The sequence below is a fragment of the Balearica regulorum genome, chromosome 11, assembly GCF_011004875.1.
Source record: "Balearica regulorum gibbericeps isolate bBalReg1 chromosome 11, bBalReg1.pri, whole genome shotgun sequence".
In the NCBI taxonomy this organism is placed as follows: Eukaryota; Metazoa; Chordata; class Aves; order Gruiformes; family Gruidae; genus Balearica; species Balearica regulorum.
Genome location: NC_046194.1, coordinates 8,439,145 through 8,455,267, shown reverse-complemented (window position 1 = coordinate 8,455,267; position 16,123 = coordinate 8,439,145). Strand labels below are relative to the sequence as shown.

General features: G+C 40.7%; 1 protein-coding gene across 1 annotated transcript in view; it reads left to right on the top strand.

The window, feature by feature from the left end:
- Nucleotides 1–15,026, top strand: part of ADGRG4 (adhesion G protein-coupled receptor G4) — a 28,690-nt gene extending 13,664 nt beyond the window's left edge. Inside the window, exons 11-22 of the mRNA XM_075763141.1 lie at nucleotides 1,850–2,015; nucleotides 2,137–2,286; nucleotides 3,143–3,265; nucleotides 4,989–5,034; nucleotides 5,909–6,012; nucleotides 7,398–7,519; nucleotides 8,336–8,604; nucleotides 9,824–9,917; nucleotides 10,967–11,256; nucleotides 11,801–11,902; nucleotides 13,369–13,530; nucleotides 14,191–15,026. Of these exons, the coding sequence (XP_075619256.1) occupies nucleotides 1,850–2,015; nucleotides 2,137–2,286; nucleotides 3,143–3,265; nucleotides 4,989–5,034; nucleotides 5,909–6,012; nucleotides 7,398–7,519; nucleotides 8,336–8,604; nucleotides 9,824–9,917; nucleotides 10,967–11,256; nucleotides 11,801–11,902; nucleotides 13,369–13,530; nucleotides 14,191–14,318 (1,756 nt within the window). The 3' untranslated portion in view covers nucleotides 14,319–15,026. The remainder of the gene's footprint in view (nucleotides 1–1,849; nucleotides 2,016–2,136; nucleotides 2,287–3,142; nucleotides 3,266–4,988; nucleotides 5,035–5,908; nucleotides 6,013–7,397; nucleotides 7,520–8,335; nucleotides 8,605–9,823; nucleotides 9,918–10,966; nucleotides 11,257–11,800; nucleotides 11,903–13,368; nucleotides 13,531–14,190) is intronic.
- The last annotated feature ends 1,097 nt before the right edge of the window (nucleotides 15,027–16,123 follow it).

Sequence of the window (16,123 nt, the reverse complement as noted above, 5' to 3'; positions counted from 1 at the left end):
TAGATCACCTTAAAAACATCTTTCTCCTTTGAGAACTTAAAGGTAACTCAACTACCTGTTTTTGAAATGTCTGGCTTCTGTTGCCGAGCAGAGCACCATTCAGAAACCTACTGCCAGCCTTTGCAAAGGCAAATGCAAGTACACAGAGTTTACCTGTTTCTGATTTGGGCAAGACAGCTTACCCACTTCTCACTGCACCGCCTGAGGCTCCAGATGGGGAAGATTATTCTACTTTGCACTGACCAATCCAACGCTAACCAACAGTGTAAGAGATGCTCTGTTCATCATATTAAAAAGTCTTTCAACATCTCTCATTTTAAAGGCTGTGCCTATCTGCAGTTTTCTGTTTCACTTAATGCAAAACAATATTTTAATAAGAAATATTAAACCAAAAACATTCAAAGCAAGAAAAATGAACTTTCCAGTTGTTTGTACTGGACAACTATGCATTGCCTTTTCAAACTCAGGAGTCCGCAAGGAAGAGTAGCCAAAAATAGCTTAGAAAATCTGCCGGAGAGAAAGCGTTGAGTAGCATCGTGATCCTTTTGGCTGCATGCTTTCTCTTCAAAGTCTACCGCACTGCAGTGTGTGGAGTGGGGGCTGTGATAGCTGCCAGCACTCAACACCTCTGCCTTCTCAAATAGGCTGTAGGGGGTTTTTAAGTGAAATATCCATTACTTTGAATTCTCCTCCTGTGAAATGTAAGGTTCAGGGGATGAGGATGATATTCTAATAGGCCCTGGATTCCTGATCTTTAATGGAGATAGAGTTGGTATGTACATGTTGTAATAACAATGTCTTTACAATTTCTGTGGACAGGAGAATCTTAGGTATTTTAATTTTTCCATAAATCAGACCTCAGAAGAGCATGACCACTGTGATGATACCTGACAAGTGCTAGCCTGATATCCTCGCAAGGAGCTATTACGTTCCTTCTTTCAGGCCTCGGTAGAAGTTTTGGATCCCAGATATTTTGGGGACGTTGAACTCCAGACTTTGCAGCTACAGGGCAGCTGTGGCTGAAGGGATCCCATGGGGGTCCTTGTGTGTCTGGGACTGACGATGCATGAAGATAACACCAGACCAAAGCAGGACAAGAAGGTTTTCCTTTAGTCCGTCAGGGCCAGCTGTCTTGCACATTTTCAACAGAGTATTATCCCTTCTTGCATACTGCTGAACAGCCTTAAGGGAGGCCAAACAAGACGTGGAACAGTCTCTGACTTGTAATACCCATGAGCATTAAACAACCCTCATGTGCTGCTTCCTTTGGATTCCAGCCTCTTCTCTCTACTTAAAAAAAAACACCCACTAAGAGCAGGGCCCAGAAAGCCTGTGAAATCTCATCCTCAGAGATATTCAGAGCTTTACTGGACAAGACCCTGAGCAAGCTGACCTACCTTTAAAATATGCCCTGCCCATGGGAGATGGGGACTTGGATGACAGACCTCCAGACGTCCCTTGCAGACTAGATTATTCTGGCTCTGATATTTTACCTGCGGGTACAAATAGATGATTCCAAACAATCAAATTAGCAGGTTTTACAAGTTACTGCCTTCCAGATGAAATGCAGTATTTGACTGGGTGTGATTTTTGACTCGGGTCTTCCCAGAACCACCTCATGTTGACCCTCCAGGAGCGTATCTTCCACTTGCCAGACTTCCAGCTTACTGAAACATGCCAACTCAATTGCTTGCCATCACCTGACCCATTCTGCTCTAGCGAATGCTCCTTGTGATCATAAATCAGAGCAGAGGTTTTTAGCTGATTGTCTCCTGGCTGGATATTGTGAAGCCAGGAGAACATTTGCAAGGATATATTTATTTTTTTCTTGCTGTTGCTCTTGGTAAAGTATCCTGAAGACAACTGAGGAGATTGGCTATAAGGTGACTTACACAGAAAGAAATACGTCAGTCATAACCACTTCCTTGGCTTTGTTGGTGATGCGTCCAGATCCCAGCGTATATGAAGGACTGGCCTTTGGCGTTACCTCCTGTGACAGAGGGGTGGATCTCAAGGTGAGAACAAAGTATCACCTCAGGGACCACTGATTAATCCAGACAATCCTACTGCTATTTTGTACCATTGTGTATTTGACCTGAGCAAGGCAGCTCTGAGCATGTCATCTCTCTCCTGCAGATCAATGCTCAAGAAAATCCTTTCAAAAAGGCCTTGGCCTCAGTGTTTTTGCCAAAATCACTGAAGAAATTCCTAGGGATTGAGCGCTCTGACCCAAACAAGCATTCGAAGATCCAGTTTAAGTTTTTTGGCGCTACTTCGCTCTTTGTGGTAACTACGACTCCTAACAAACGCTAACACGGCAGTAATCAGTTCAGCTGTTCTTAGTGTGTACAAAAGAAAAATCCCAATAGCATCATCTGTTCTGGGCACATTTAGCATCAGACTGATGGAGCACTAAGAAATGTGCAGGGACAATGTACCCAGGCAGCAAAACCTTTGCTGGAGCAATGATGCTCTGAGAGGTGTCTGTAGACCTTAGACTTTTTGTTCATTTTCTGTAGATGACATTATTCCAATACTGCTCTTCTGCAGGAAAAGAACATACGCTAATCTTCCTTTGATAGTAAGCTCTTGTTTAAGGAACATGCATAGTACATGTCAAATATCATTAAAATAATCTCAAGATTTATGTTTCCGTTAAATTAACAGCACCACTGATATGCAGCATTTAGGACTATTCTAGTATTTGCTGTGTTTTCTTAACTCGGGCGAGGTGAATGAGTGTAATTAAAAAGGGAGACATTTCTTTTGGTATGATGGAGCATACAGTGTGCTGAGCAATGCTTTTCACACAGAAGAAGCATTCACAATTGTGTCTACCGTCTAATGAGCTTAATGATGTACAACTGGATGTTTTGATATACTGAAACGATTATACAGCTTTCTCAATCCAGCTGATGCATCTGAAACTCTGTTCTACTTCAGCTGATGTGGAAACTGTCCCTGAATTTGCAACTAACTACATTTTCTAATGAAGTAGCAAGTAGCTAAAGTACATCAGGCATGGTGTTTAGCTGGTCACCATTTCCAAGAGATACAATTTAAAAAAATGGAAGTAGGGAAGAGCTTGGATTTTTTTTTTTTTTTAATTTTTTTTTTGCATGACTGTATTTTTCCACTGCAGGATGACGGTTTAACAAAGGAGAGGTTGAATACTTATGTCGTGAGTGCCAGCATTGAAAACGCATCAATTCAGAACCTTAATGAGCCTGTGACTATTACTCTTCAGCACATAGACCAAAATATGGTAGGATGTGTTCATTTCATCGGGGATGTGTTGAAGTAGAGCCTTTTTCACTTAGCCTTACAATAAACTGGCAACAGGACAAATAAGCTTAAAATATTTTACTGCCTGACCTCTCCACCAACCAAAACATTGACAGACCACACAGATCTCAGTGTCTAATTCCTGCAGGTTAGTAAAGCTTGCGTCTCCACTCTAGATCCATGCTTAGCAGCAAGGGGTGTTTTCATTGTTTCTTTGGTTTGATCTGGATAATTTTTTTTCAAGGAATAGTTTATTTGCTAAAAACTGGCAGGAATTTGACTGAAATGATTTGTAGTTCCTCCAAATTCAGCAAATTGTTTTAGTCACCAGCAGAAGTAAATTTCAATAAAATCGAAACATTGCATAGGTATTTTCAAAATTAATTTGCTTTGCTTTGTTTCAAAATGATGTTTCAAAACTAAAATCTATCTCAAATTATTTTTAAATGGGCATGGATCAAACTTGTTGACCGAGTTCCACCTTAGCATTTTTGTGTTGCCAATGTTTACGGTCCAGCCTCCACATGAATATATTGCAAACCTGGGGCAGAACAAAATTATTCAGTAAGATGAATTTGATTAAAGTTCAAGTTAATGAGAGCTTGAAAATGCTGCTTTTATGGCAATATGCTCTTTCCATTCTGTTCTGGCAAATAATATATACCCAGAAATTTAATCTAGATATCCTTTCTCTTCCATCATTTTTACTCCACCAGGCCATCTGGCACCTCTCCGATTTTTTTTTCTCAACCTTTTAAAAATATCCTAATTAAATATTTAATGACATATCATCCTAACCTACTTCCCTGGCTCTCTGCCCAATTATATTTGACAGTCTACAGATCACACGTCTTAAGAGCTTATCTGTTAGGGTGGCTTCCTGTAAACTCTTGTGTTTTATTAAAATTTATTAATAATAAAAGAAAATTAATCTGTGCCTTGGGAAAGTTTGCTGCAGTATTATGAGTAATAAACTAGAATGTCCCCAAGAGAAAACATTGCATTGAATAACCATTTTAATCTGTTTAGCTGTTTGCAATATGCAGGCAAGCTTTATTGTCTCTTAGGTGTCTTCCCCGCCTGGTTTCAGAGACAGTGGAAACACTGAAATACTAAAATAAAGGTTTTCCTGTGTTGAGAATTGTTGGGGGTTTTATTGTGTAAAATCTCAGGTTGCCATTCTATGTCTTAGACATAACTTTTGAATTTCACCAGTAATTCGGTATGACATCTCAGATACCACATGAAGCCAATGAGATTAGACATAGGAATTGGTCTAAGCTGGACAACTTGTCAGATTTTTTTGCTGTCCTTAAAAGACAAGATACAGAAAGACTGGGGACAGTGGGAAAATCACTGAATCCCAAGATTTCCCTTGGTAAAGGGGAAGGTGAGAACTGGGACCCTCTGCTGGTTTTCAGCGCCATGGGTGAGATGGCCGATATCCAGTGTGCTCCCCATGACCAAGTGTCCAACTGCACCTGAACTGCTGCCGTCTCCAGTCACCTACAGACCCTCTGCGGCACCACCATGCAAATAATCGCAGAGATCAGTGGGCTTTCTTGTTGAGCAGTATGGAGGAAATCAAATCAAACTGCCTTAGTTATAAACCCCGATTACAGGCAAGATGCACCGTCTGCAAGTGCAGGCGGTGCACAGACGTACTGAATAAATGTTGCAGCCTCTTTTTTCTCTGCTTTCAGGGTAATGCAGCAGTGCACTGCGTCTTCTGGGATTTTCAGAAGAACGGTAAGTGTTATATACAGAGCTGCCACGCTTGCTGTCGCCAGCCTCACACAGTCTTTGGCTCTTTGACATTGCATTGAAATTCTGAGGTTGTCCTGTTGAGTCTGTGTTGCTGGTTTCCACTGATGTTGATACCTCAGTAATTGGTGTTACTACTAGGAGATATGTGTCCGGCATTGTACAATGAGGCATCTACATGAATAAGAAGACTTAGTCTAAGAAAAAAGCAGAAATGCAATGAAATGTATCAGATGTCTTCTCACAGTTACTTCAGGGAAGTCAGTGGGGGCTTTCCTGTGGTCAGGTCTTGAATATGGCTCAGATAGTCCACAGACAGAGAAGTGTGTATTGGGTTAAATTAGAACACGTGGGAGATATTTTTCTCTGCAATTATTGGTGTTACAATATATATATATATATTTAAATCACGAGCTTAACTTCTGAATATGTCATATGTGCCACATAAATAGGGTCATAAATTTAGTCTTACCGGGGAAGATCTGGCTTTTTCAACAGTACACTCTGCCTAAACAAATCCTCTGCCCTGTAAATATTTCTTGCCTTCTGTGTTTCCACACCCTGCAGCGTAATCTAGTCCGGTGCACTTTTCCTTACCTTCTTGCTTTCTCTGTGTGCAGGCATGTAAATGACTTTTTAAATATTTCTGCATTCCACCAAAGGCTTTCATCCAAGTTTTGAGGTTCTCAGGCAACTATATAAGATATGTTCCTGTGTGAAATCTCACTCGTGTGCTGCTAAATGACCCTGCAATCTGTACTAACTTGAGCTCATATTCACACATTGTGCATGCTGCAGAGCTATAAATGAATGAGCATGACTAACTCTGCTTAAAAATCCCTTTTTCTCTATTACACAGATGGACTGGGTGGTTGGAATACATCGGGGTGTGAAATAGAATATACAGATATGAATTACACAATCTGTTTTTGTAACCATCTTACCCATTTTGGAGTCCTACTGGTAAGTACTCCATGAATCACCTCCAGAAAAGTCCCGTGGCACTAAACAAAGTCATCACTGGTTTTGGGGAGAGATGGGAGATTCATATCTATACAAGCTGTTAGAGATCTGCAATTTTTGCCAAAATCAGTTAATAACAAACAGAACAGTTACAATATTTTATATGGTATAAAGTCCTCTAAATGCCACTTGCTTCAAGGCAAATTCATTTTACAGATGTAGTTTGTACTTCTTTGCAATGTAACTTAATCAACGTTAATGTGTTATTTGCTGCGTTGGAAATTCTGTGTTAAATTTATTACCTGCCAGTGGCAACTAATGATGTTACATCTTTCTGAAAGTTTTATCTACACTCCATCAGAAAGAGAAGTTTAATACAAATATGGGAGATGTCATTAGCTACCGTCTCTTATTTATAGGGCAGAAAAGGCAGCCAGTATTTTAATACAGAGAAAACTGCCTCTAAAAGCTGGACGTCAAAAAATGAGATGACTGCCTGAGAATGGGCTGCAACAAATGCAAAGCGATAGGCAAGTTCAAAGCGAACTGAGTAGGTTAAAATTGTCCAACCCCAGTAGGATACAACCTACTCGATGGGGTAAGGCCATCATCCCTTTTGCTTGCCCAGCCTCCCCTAGAGGTCAGCATTACCCTGCTCAGAGAGAGGCAGGAAAGCCCTCCCTGGTAGAAAAAGTGTGGTTTCTACAGGAAGGAATGTCGGTTACAGATTTCAGACAACTTGCTAAAGTTTCCATTCAAGCAAAGAGAATTCAGTCTGATTTTAAGATCACACCTCTTCTGCACCGCCACTTTAGTAATCAGCATCACATCAGCGATGTAGGTTACTAGTCCAAGGTTCGAAGTTTCACCAAATAGAAGAGAACTTGTGGCAGGGAACAACAAAATCCTCTCAATATTACTCCCAGCAGCAGCTGTGGAGAATCAGGGCCCAGGCTCCCAGCTGATTTTTGCCGAGGGATGTTTTCTGGATGTGGAGGATCCTCCCACGCTCCAAGACATTTAGCAGATTTGTGCAGTTCCCGACACGGCTGCTGCCGTTGAAACAAAGTAGAGTTTCTCCTACAAAGCGAGCTCCCACTGGAATAACTTTGGCAAGATCCTGGAATCCTTGTTGAATTTGTGGTTTCTGAAGTACAGCTTTTCTAGCTTCACAACTTATTACTGGATACTTTAAATATGCGTATTTTTACTAGTGTAGATATTCTGTAGGACTATAGAATAAGAAACACATAAAAATATTAATGGAAACCCTCCAAGAATAGCAGCAAGCAGAAAAGAAATCTATTTCTTTATCAATGTGAAAATAAGGAAAGCAATTTTATCTGTTATGGCAAACAACTGTGATTCTTTATCTTGTAACATAGGACTTGTCCCGGACAGAGATAGATATCGCACATGATCGTATATTAACTCTGATAAGCTATGCAGGATGTGGTGCTTCTTCCCTTTTTTTGGGTATAACACTGGTGACATATCTAGCCCTTGAGTAAGTCTGATCTTTTTTCTTACATAACTTTTAATATTTTAGCAATAATGAATTTGCAGCAACTCTCAGAATGTTTGGTAATGTTTGATGCTGTGATGCATAGGATGGAAGACTGAGAGCTGACAGTATAAATATTGTTTTATTTTGACCTGTGACTGTGGTGAAATAAGAGGGATTCAAACATTCATGCTTCAATACAAGCATCAGTCTGAACTGGTCTCCTAAATTTCTGTCATTTCATAAATTTACCCATGGACACAGGTAAGATATGGAAAATATCTGGAATATTCCTTGTATATAGACTATACATTGGATGATATTGGCAATCTGGAATATTCCCTGTGTATGGACTATATATTGGAAAATATCAACAGTAAAATAGGGAAAATTTTCTCTTCTCTTGCTCTTGGTCATTCTTGTGTTTTGTCATTTCGAATAGGTTTTGGTTTATACTATATGTGCCAGTAGCTGCAGAGACGATGTAGCCCTAGACTTAGGTAACTGTGGGTACTTTCATAATCCAGTAATATTGCAATAACAATAATATTTGATGCAGTAATAAAAAGATGATGTTAAGTCTGTCTCTCCTCCACCAAGTATGAAAAACCTAGCAGGTCTCCATGTATACAGAACCTGGGAGATCTGCTTCAAAAACACACTCGTGATGTGATATAGAACACTAATGTAGACCCAACTTAGATCACAAGAAGCCAATTTATAATATGACGAGTACACATTTGCGCTCCTTTGCATTAGTGAATGCACCCAGCACAACTCATGCAATGATAACCTTGTGGACTTTCCCCTTCTTTTTAGAAAGCTGCGGAGAGACAACCCTTCAAAAATCCTGCTCAATCTCTGTACCGCACTGCTGATGCTGAACATGGTCTTCCTCACCAATTCCTGGCTGTCCTCGTTCAACCGGCCAGATCTCTGTATCACCGTGGCCGTGCTCCTTCACTATTTCCTTCTTGCAGCTTTCACGTGGATGTGCCTGGAGTCTGTTCACTTTTACTTGGTTCTTGTCAAAGTTTTCAATGTTTATGTCCCAAAGTACATCCTAAAATGCTGTATTGCTGGCTGGGGTAAGTAAGTGGATTTCTTCTCTATTTCTGTGCTTGTTAACTTCTCCAAGATAGGGGCAGATCTGCAAAAGTAAGTTTGGACACTGAGCTAGTAGAAATGTGGTGCACACCCTGTGCCATAAGGATGGATTTCTTCCCCCCCCCAGGGAGGTTCAGGTTAAGTTTCTTCTGCCAGGGAGACATTAGCAGAATGTGCCTGTTGCTCCCTGCACAGATGCAAGGAAAGGTGAAAGTGGGTTTAAGAACTGCTTTCCCTACCCCTCCTGCTCTTTACAGGAATGATTTATCACAGTACCTCATGTCCGTGGCTGTGCTGGAGGAAGTATGAGCTGCCCACAGCCTCTCCCCCTGCCCTGGTGATGCTGAGAGGTGATTTTGATCTTCTCCAGCCTCATGTCCTTACCTGCCCTTCGGTGCATGATTCCCCTGCGGGGGGTGGATTTGGCTTTCATTTGTAGCTCTCCTGAGGACTTCACTGATTCACCTTTCCTCCAAGCACTGAGCATCAGAGACTCATTTGGGAGAAACATAACAAAAATGACCCAAAATGCTGGCTGAGGTCTTAGAAAATGTGTTATCAGAGACACTGACCCAGAGCCGAATTTGGTCTGTATTTTTTGGGTCACCATTAGATGCTGTTTTAAAGTTTTTATTAGGCTTTTGAATAGTGTGCAGTGTATCATCTTCTCTATCCTTAGCTCTGATGTCGCACAGAATTGTTCTCAGGGGCAGCCATCCACGATGGTGGTGTTGGCGGCAGCTGTTCTCCACAGAAAAGCCAGAACTGAAAGAGATATGGGAAATGGGAAATGAGTGGAAGGGAAAACCGATAAAACACTGTCTGGAAAATGTCTGTCTCAGATCTTAACACAAAATGCTGTGGTCTGCTTATCTTTTGACACTCTGCTTTTTGTAATAATCAGTTGGTTTTATTTTACCAGATTGGATCCCTTCTGGAGATGTTCGAACACTCACAAACATTTTGCAAACACAGATATTTTTATGCCTACTCATTTGTAATTTACATCAATAAGGAGATTAAACTTGCTATGCCACACTTAATTACACTCGTTTCAGAAGGAGCTTTAGGGGTAGAGTTTGATCCTAAGATGTACATGTCAGCTGTAATTACTCATCAGATATTATACAGCATCTTTCCATATTCTCAATTTTTTCTTTTTAATTCAAATCTCTCTTTTTCTCTTGCCTTCCATATTAGGAATACCAGCTATTGTAATTACTATTGTGCTCATTATAAATAAAGACTTCTATGGCAATGGATCACATTCTGAGAGCAATCCGTTCAGCAGTTTGTAAGTATAATACTTTAGGCTTTTTGATGGTCACCAAAGTATTTTAAAGATACAAGAAATAACCAGAAGGCAACCACTGCTCTCTTGCTTTTGTCTTTTCTTCCCTATCTTAACCCTCTCCTTCTAGTGGTTCTCATTTTGGATGTATGGCTACTACATGGAGTAACTCTCTCGTCAATGGACAGGGAGGGCTTCTGCTAGTTAACTCCATTTTTACTTTCTGGAAAATGTCTTTCTGTACATGGCATTAATTCAGTCTGATGGGGCATTTGTATATGCTCCTGCATGTTCTAGATTTCTGGTAAAACCTAAAGGCAGAACAATCGCTCTAGCATTTCGCACATTTGCTTCTGGTTTTTTAATGTCAATTCACATCACTGTCTCTTCATCATTTCAAATTCCTTTATTTAAATCATCTCAACCTCCTCTCTTTTCCAGTGGGAAAACACTGCATTCTTTTATCCTTTTTTTAAAAGGGTTTCATAGCAGAGAATGCTTACATTTTTTTCGCCAGCTTTCTGTTTAGCACAATCTGATCACTTGTTGGTGAAGATTACCTGGAATATTTGAATTCTATCCCGTCAGAGAGGCAACACACGCCCATGACACCTCAGAAGGGAAATTGTGGCCCATCTTCAGCAAAAAGGCAGTAAAAGTCCCTCATTTATGTATGAGGAAAAGCTAACCCGTGCTCATCTCTGTGCTATACCATTTATTTAGACTTCTAATTAAGTCGTGTTTAACTTGGTTTTCCTATGGCAGTGTGTATTTGTGTGTACACATGATTAAATTGCAAACTGATTGTCAGGTTTATCTGAATTGGGCAGAAATATAAGAGTCTTAAAGTTATTGAATTCCTATAACATCCATAAAAAAGGCAAGTGGAGAGATTCTATGAATGTCTTCACTGGGGGAAAGTAATGGGTGTTAGGGGATGCCCCTTACAAGGTATTGGAGAACCATATGGGACACTTATTTTAGAAACCAGGCTTCATTAGTTTCACTGCTCACAAAACTCCTTATTGAATACATACCTCCCTTTCTTGCAGTTGCTGGATTCAGGAGAACACAGTGTTTTACATCTCCGTTGTGGCCTATGTCTTCTTAATATTTTTGACGAATACAGGCATGTACATCACAGTTCTCCTTCAAATCCACTCCGTGAAATCAAGGACACAAAAGAGAACTGGATTTTGGAAACAGGGTTTTCTCCAAGACCTCAGAAGTGCTTTCAGCTTGATGTTTCTTTTGGGCTTAACTTGGGGCTTTGTCTTTTTTGCCTGGGGAGCAGTGAGGATATTTTTCTTGTATCTCTTCAGCATTTGTAACACCTTGCAAGGTAATTTCTGAATGGAGTACTGCTATAAATACAACAGTTTAGAGCTGTAGAATAGAAATAAATTTGTAAAATCATGTAATTCAAGCACGGGGGAAGAGGAGTGCTCATATAGCTTTTGTGTTACAGCATTTAGCTATTTTAATAGGAATGCTGCATTGCAGTGGGATGATAGTGTTGTTTAGATAGCATTGCTGTGATAGATCTATTAAAGACACAAATTCATGCCTTTGAAACATGGGGCCCAATAAATACATCTTTTCAGGAGCTGGCACAATCCTTTTCATCTGGGCAGAAAAATGATTAATAGAATCTAGTGACTTGCAGATTGTTCTGATACCAAATCTGCAGCAAGCTCTTCTCATTACCCTTTCATATGCACAAAGGACTCAGTGCAATTCTGGGCCAACATGGTGCTGGCCCAGGGACCACCTCTCTGCCCAGACATAACATACGGGTAACTGAGTGGCACACAAAAAGTTTAGAAATGGGACAGCACATTGGAGAAAACCTGAAACCCTGCGAGTTTCTCTTCTTACTTCTTTAGGGTTTTTTATCTTTGTGTTTCACTGCCTAATGAAGGAAGAAGTAGTGAAGCAGTGCCGAGTACACTTTTGCTGGGGGAGATTTCGTCTGAGTAATTATTCTGGTAAGCATCGAGGGGTTTTGGTTAGTTTGACTCATGAGTCTTTGCCTGCTACTGCCATCACATTTGTTCTACATTAAGAAATAAGGCTCCCCTCAGTAGCCTTTCTGCATTGCATTGGATGATTGTTCTTTAATAGGTCTTTATCCTCTTCCATTAACTGCTTGTATGATATAATATGATGACGGGGTGACAGCATGCAGTAAAAACGTAGATTTCTGAAAAAGATTTCAGCTTGGTCTCTAATTCTGTTCTCACATGCCATTCCGTGTTCCCTTATGTGAACTATGTTTTTGGTGGCCTTCCAGTCTTCATAAAGCCGAGATTCAGAATTTTATGGAGGATATTGGACATACCAGTAGCTATTTTTTATGTGCAGGAGGTGTGTTTGCTCAGCCTGGGAAGGGGAAGGGAGGTGTAATTGCTGTTTTTGGCTATCTGAGGGCTGGTTATAGAGAAGAGACAGACTCTTCTCAGAGGTGCCCAGCAGAAAGACAGGATGCAATGGACACAAGTTGCAGCTAGGAAAACTCCCACTATTTATAAGGAAACACATTTTTTCACAATAAGGGTAGTTGAGTAGGTGACAGTGGCCCATAGAGGTGGTGGAGCGGGTCTCTCTCCTTGGAGTGTCAAAATTCAGCTGGACAGATGCCTGACCAACCTGATCCAACTCTGGGCAGGAGGTTGGAGTGAAAACCCTCAAAGGTCCCTTCCAACATAAATTATTTGAAGCCTCTGCTATCTACCAGCTCAGCAAGAAATAACATTGTTCTTTAACAGGTCATACCAAAGCTGTGGCTTATTCTGGGATACCCCAGTGATGCTGATTTTTCACAGAAATGTGGAAGAATTTAGTAACTTCAGTACCTCTGTGTGTCTATCAAAAGTAGTTGACATTAGGAATGGGTATAACAAAGGAGAATCTAAATCAGTTGGTTTAGTCTTTTCAGAGAACCAGACTAAAAATCCTGTATTAACACATACGTGCTGAACACAGCGGTCCTGTGCATTGTGTGCTGCTAAGAAATATGTAGCTTTCCATTTGCAGAGAGGGAATTCAGCAAGAACGCTCTAAGTTGCACATAGAGTATTGTCCCCTGAGCACGAGCCAGCTCGATGCTGTATGATGCAATAAGGGTAAGGCTGTCATCCTGCTCCTTTGTGTACCTCCTGTCTTCTTCACTATGACCTTATTCAAACCAGTATTACTAGATTGGGTCCCTAAAGGGGAAATAGAAGACTGAATTGCTAATAGCCAGCCCCACCTGCACAAGCGTGGCAGAGCTAGCATAAAAATTAACAGCAGGAATTGTGCATTGTGCTGCAGGGAGACCTGTGGCTTCAGGGCAGGTACAAGGATGGTACAAGAAGCAAGCACAGACATTTCTCCTCCCTGGTGTCTAGCAGTTTGAGATGTGACACCCGTACAGAATTTTATTCCTGTGCCTTCCACTCTCTGATTTCAGGCTGGAGTGGGTCAGATGCAACTGCTGGATCTACACCAAGGCATTTAAACCACAAATCACCATCCCAGGCTTTGTGGAGCCTAAATTCTAATGGAACAAGTTCAACTTTCAATGGTTCAGATTTTCTTCCCAGGACTTCTCTGGATATAAATTTTAGGATCGGTAAGAAAAACAGTGTGCACTGCATAGAATAGAATGCAATAGGTTTCATATGGTGACTGTCAAATCCCAATCAATGGAAATAATTAGGAAACCTTTCACTGCTTTGTCTGTGCCAGGCTTCAGTTTGGGGCTAATGGCTACATTACAGATGGCTTTTGCTGTACTAAGGAAAGTAAGAAAGTCCTTAAGATCCTGTTATGGCTCTCCTCCAAAAGGAAGGGAACTCTCTGCTCAGCTTCCACCTTAGGCACCCAAGAGATATTCTACCCTGGGCCAGCTGTCTGTCATTCGCACGGGACGTACTCCCAGTTAGGGAGCACTACAGTCTATCTCAGGCATTCCCAAAAGAGCAAAGATCTTGGGATTACAGAAAGCTGAACAGGATCTGCTCTGAGCCTGTTTAATCTAGAAGAATCCCAGCAGGAGGCTTTGCCTTCCAAGATGGAGAAATTGTTGCAGATCCATATTCTGCAAAAGAAAAGTCTTTATAGGAATTCTGACCTGACCACCAAACATACCTGGGTTTTTTTTGGAAACATGCTGATTTCTGTTATTTTCCCGAAGATGTTAAACCAGTGAGTTCTGCATAGACAGGGTTCTTTCTAAATATATTAAACCAAATTATCATTACGGATATTTTTCCCCAATTCTTTCCAATAGCTGAAGTTCATTACAACCCCAGTGCTGTACCTCCAGAAGATGGTGAGACCAAACATCCTTGCTCACGAAGAATACTCCCCATGGATTCAGGGCTGCACTATCCACAGAAAGCAAGTTTTTTTCATTGATACTGAGTTTGTTTTCATCTGATTATCTAGCGATGGTTCTCTTTTGTGGCATGTAGAAATAAACATTGATCTAAATAATTACTCCTAATGTACTCTGAACACCACTATAGAGCTAAAACATCCCATGATTCAATTCTCTAGGCTTCAGTGGAGTGGCAGTACTGACCACATAAGGATTTGGTCCCCCTGTGTTTCCAGGATTATCCTTCATGTTAAACAGAGACTGGAAACATTCTCTTCCTCATCATTAGCCCTCCTCATAGTTTGTCCTCTTTTTTTTTCTCTTTACACCCTCCTGCCATCCCTCTGCTCCCTTTTTCATCTGATACTTATCCTCAGAACCTAATACCCCTAAAATTGAGTTTCAAGACATATTTCTGAGCCTGTTGACTGTCTCAGGCATGGATGTCTAGGTTCCTCAATCAGTATCTTTCCTTTTTCTGAGATGGACTTTGATCAACTTATACATTAAGAAATTGGACTCAGCTTTCCAAGATGTTCCTTGCAGTTGTATGTTTTTATTTTCAGACGTGCTGGCACTGGTGACTTGGATTAAGCTCTCTAAAGAGATGTAGATGCCTGTTTAAATGTTTGAACATCTTGCCCAGTAGCTTCAAATGGAATGTGGCAACAAGAAAAACTAAATTCCCACCTCTAATGGGTATCAGTGTGTACAATCGAGGTTTCAGACTACCTCTCCTGCAAAAAAACCCCGAAACAGAACAACAGCAGATAAAATCCTACCATCTTTGGAGGTGGCAATTAAGAAGTTTGCTGTTTAGTAAAACTTTGCTGTGAATATAGCAGGAGGTAAACTCCATTTCATAACATCACAAGAGAGACTTAAGATTTCTCTCCTACTAAAGACGGGCTTTCTTTCAGCAAATGTGTTTGTATTGATAACCTGCGTGCTCAACTGAATCCTTGTTTCAGTTTTGAATGCCTTTCACTGTATCATTCAAGTAAAGATTTTTTGATGATTGCTAATACAGTAAAATACTAACCTGTACCAATGACAGAGAAGTAAAAAAATACAATGGAGCGATGTCTTAGAGCTGGTATGTACGATAGCAAATACAAAAGGTTCCTTCATTCTGTGAATAACTCCCACACAGCAATTAGTGGAAAAAGATTAATATTTCAATGTACAGTAGCTACAGCCAGCCTACTTGAAATTAGACAGATCACCTTCAGTTCCTTGGCTTTCTGGGAGAAATATTAGCATTAAAAACATGCAAACAAGTTCCACTTCATACTCACTTGTTTCTCACTTGAAATTGCTTTCAATGAGAAAGAAATTGAATATAAAATAGAGTTCAGTATGTCGGACACTTGAACTATCATCCTCTGCTTGTATTCTTTATTTTCATTAGTAAACTCTTTGTTCCACAATCTGCCACTGAATATGAGTCTTCTCTGCTTTGCAATGAGAAGCAGGACACGCTGTGCCATGGTGCTGGGTGCTATGGCTGTGCCTGACTCCCCTTGCACCCCTAATCTGGCTGCTGCACACACCGGGAGGGTCCTGTGAGGGTGAGGAAGGAGGCTGTGGAGGTCTTTGGAGGAACTGGAGCTTTAGTCCGCCCCTGAGTCCCTTTTACATCAGTTTGTCTCTGCTATGATATCAGTAAGTCTAAGGGATGGACAGTCTGACTACGTTTCCTTCCCTACCATCCTGCTTTGACCTTCACTGTCCTCCCTTTGTGCAGTAATTCTTTCTGCATACACTTTATAGGACAGAAGGGAATAGCCTTAAATTTAGACTAGACATTAGGTAACAATTTCTGATTTTAAGGAATTAGTGG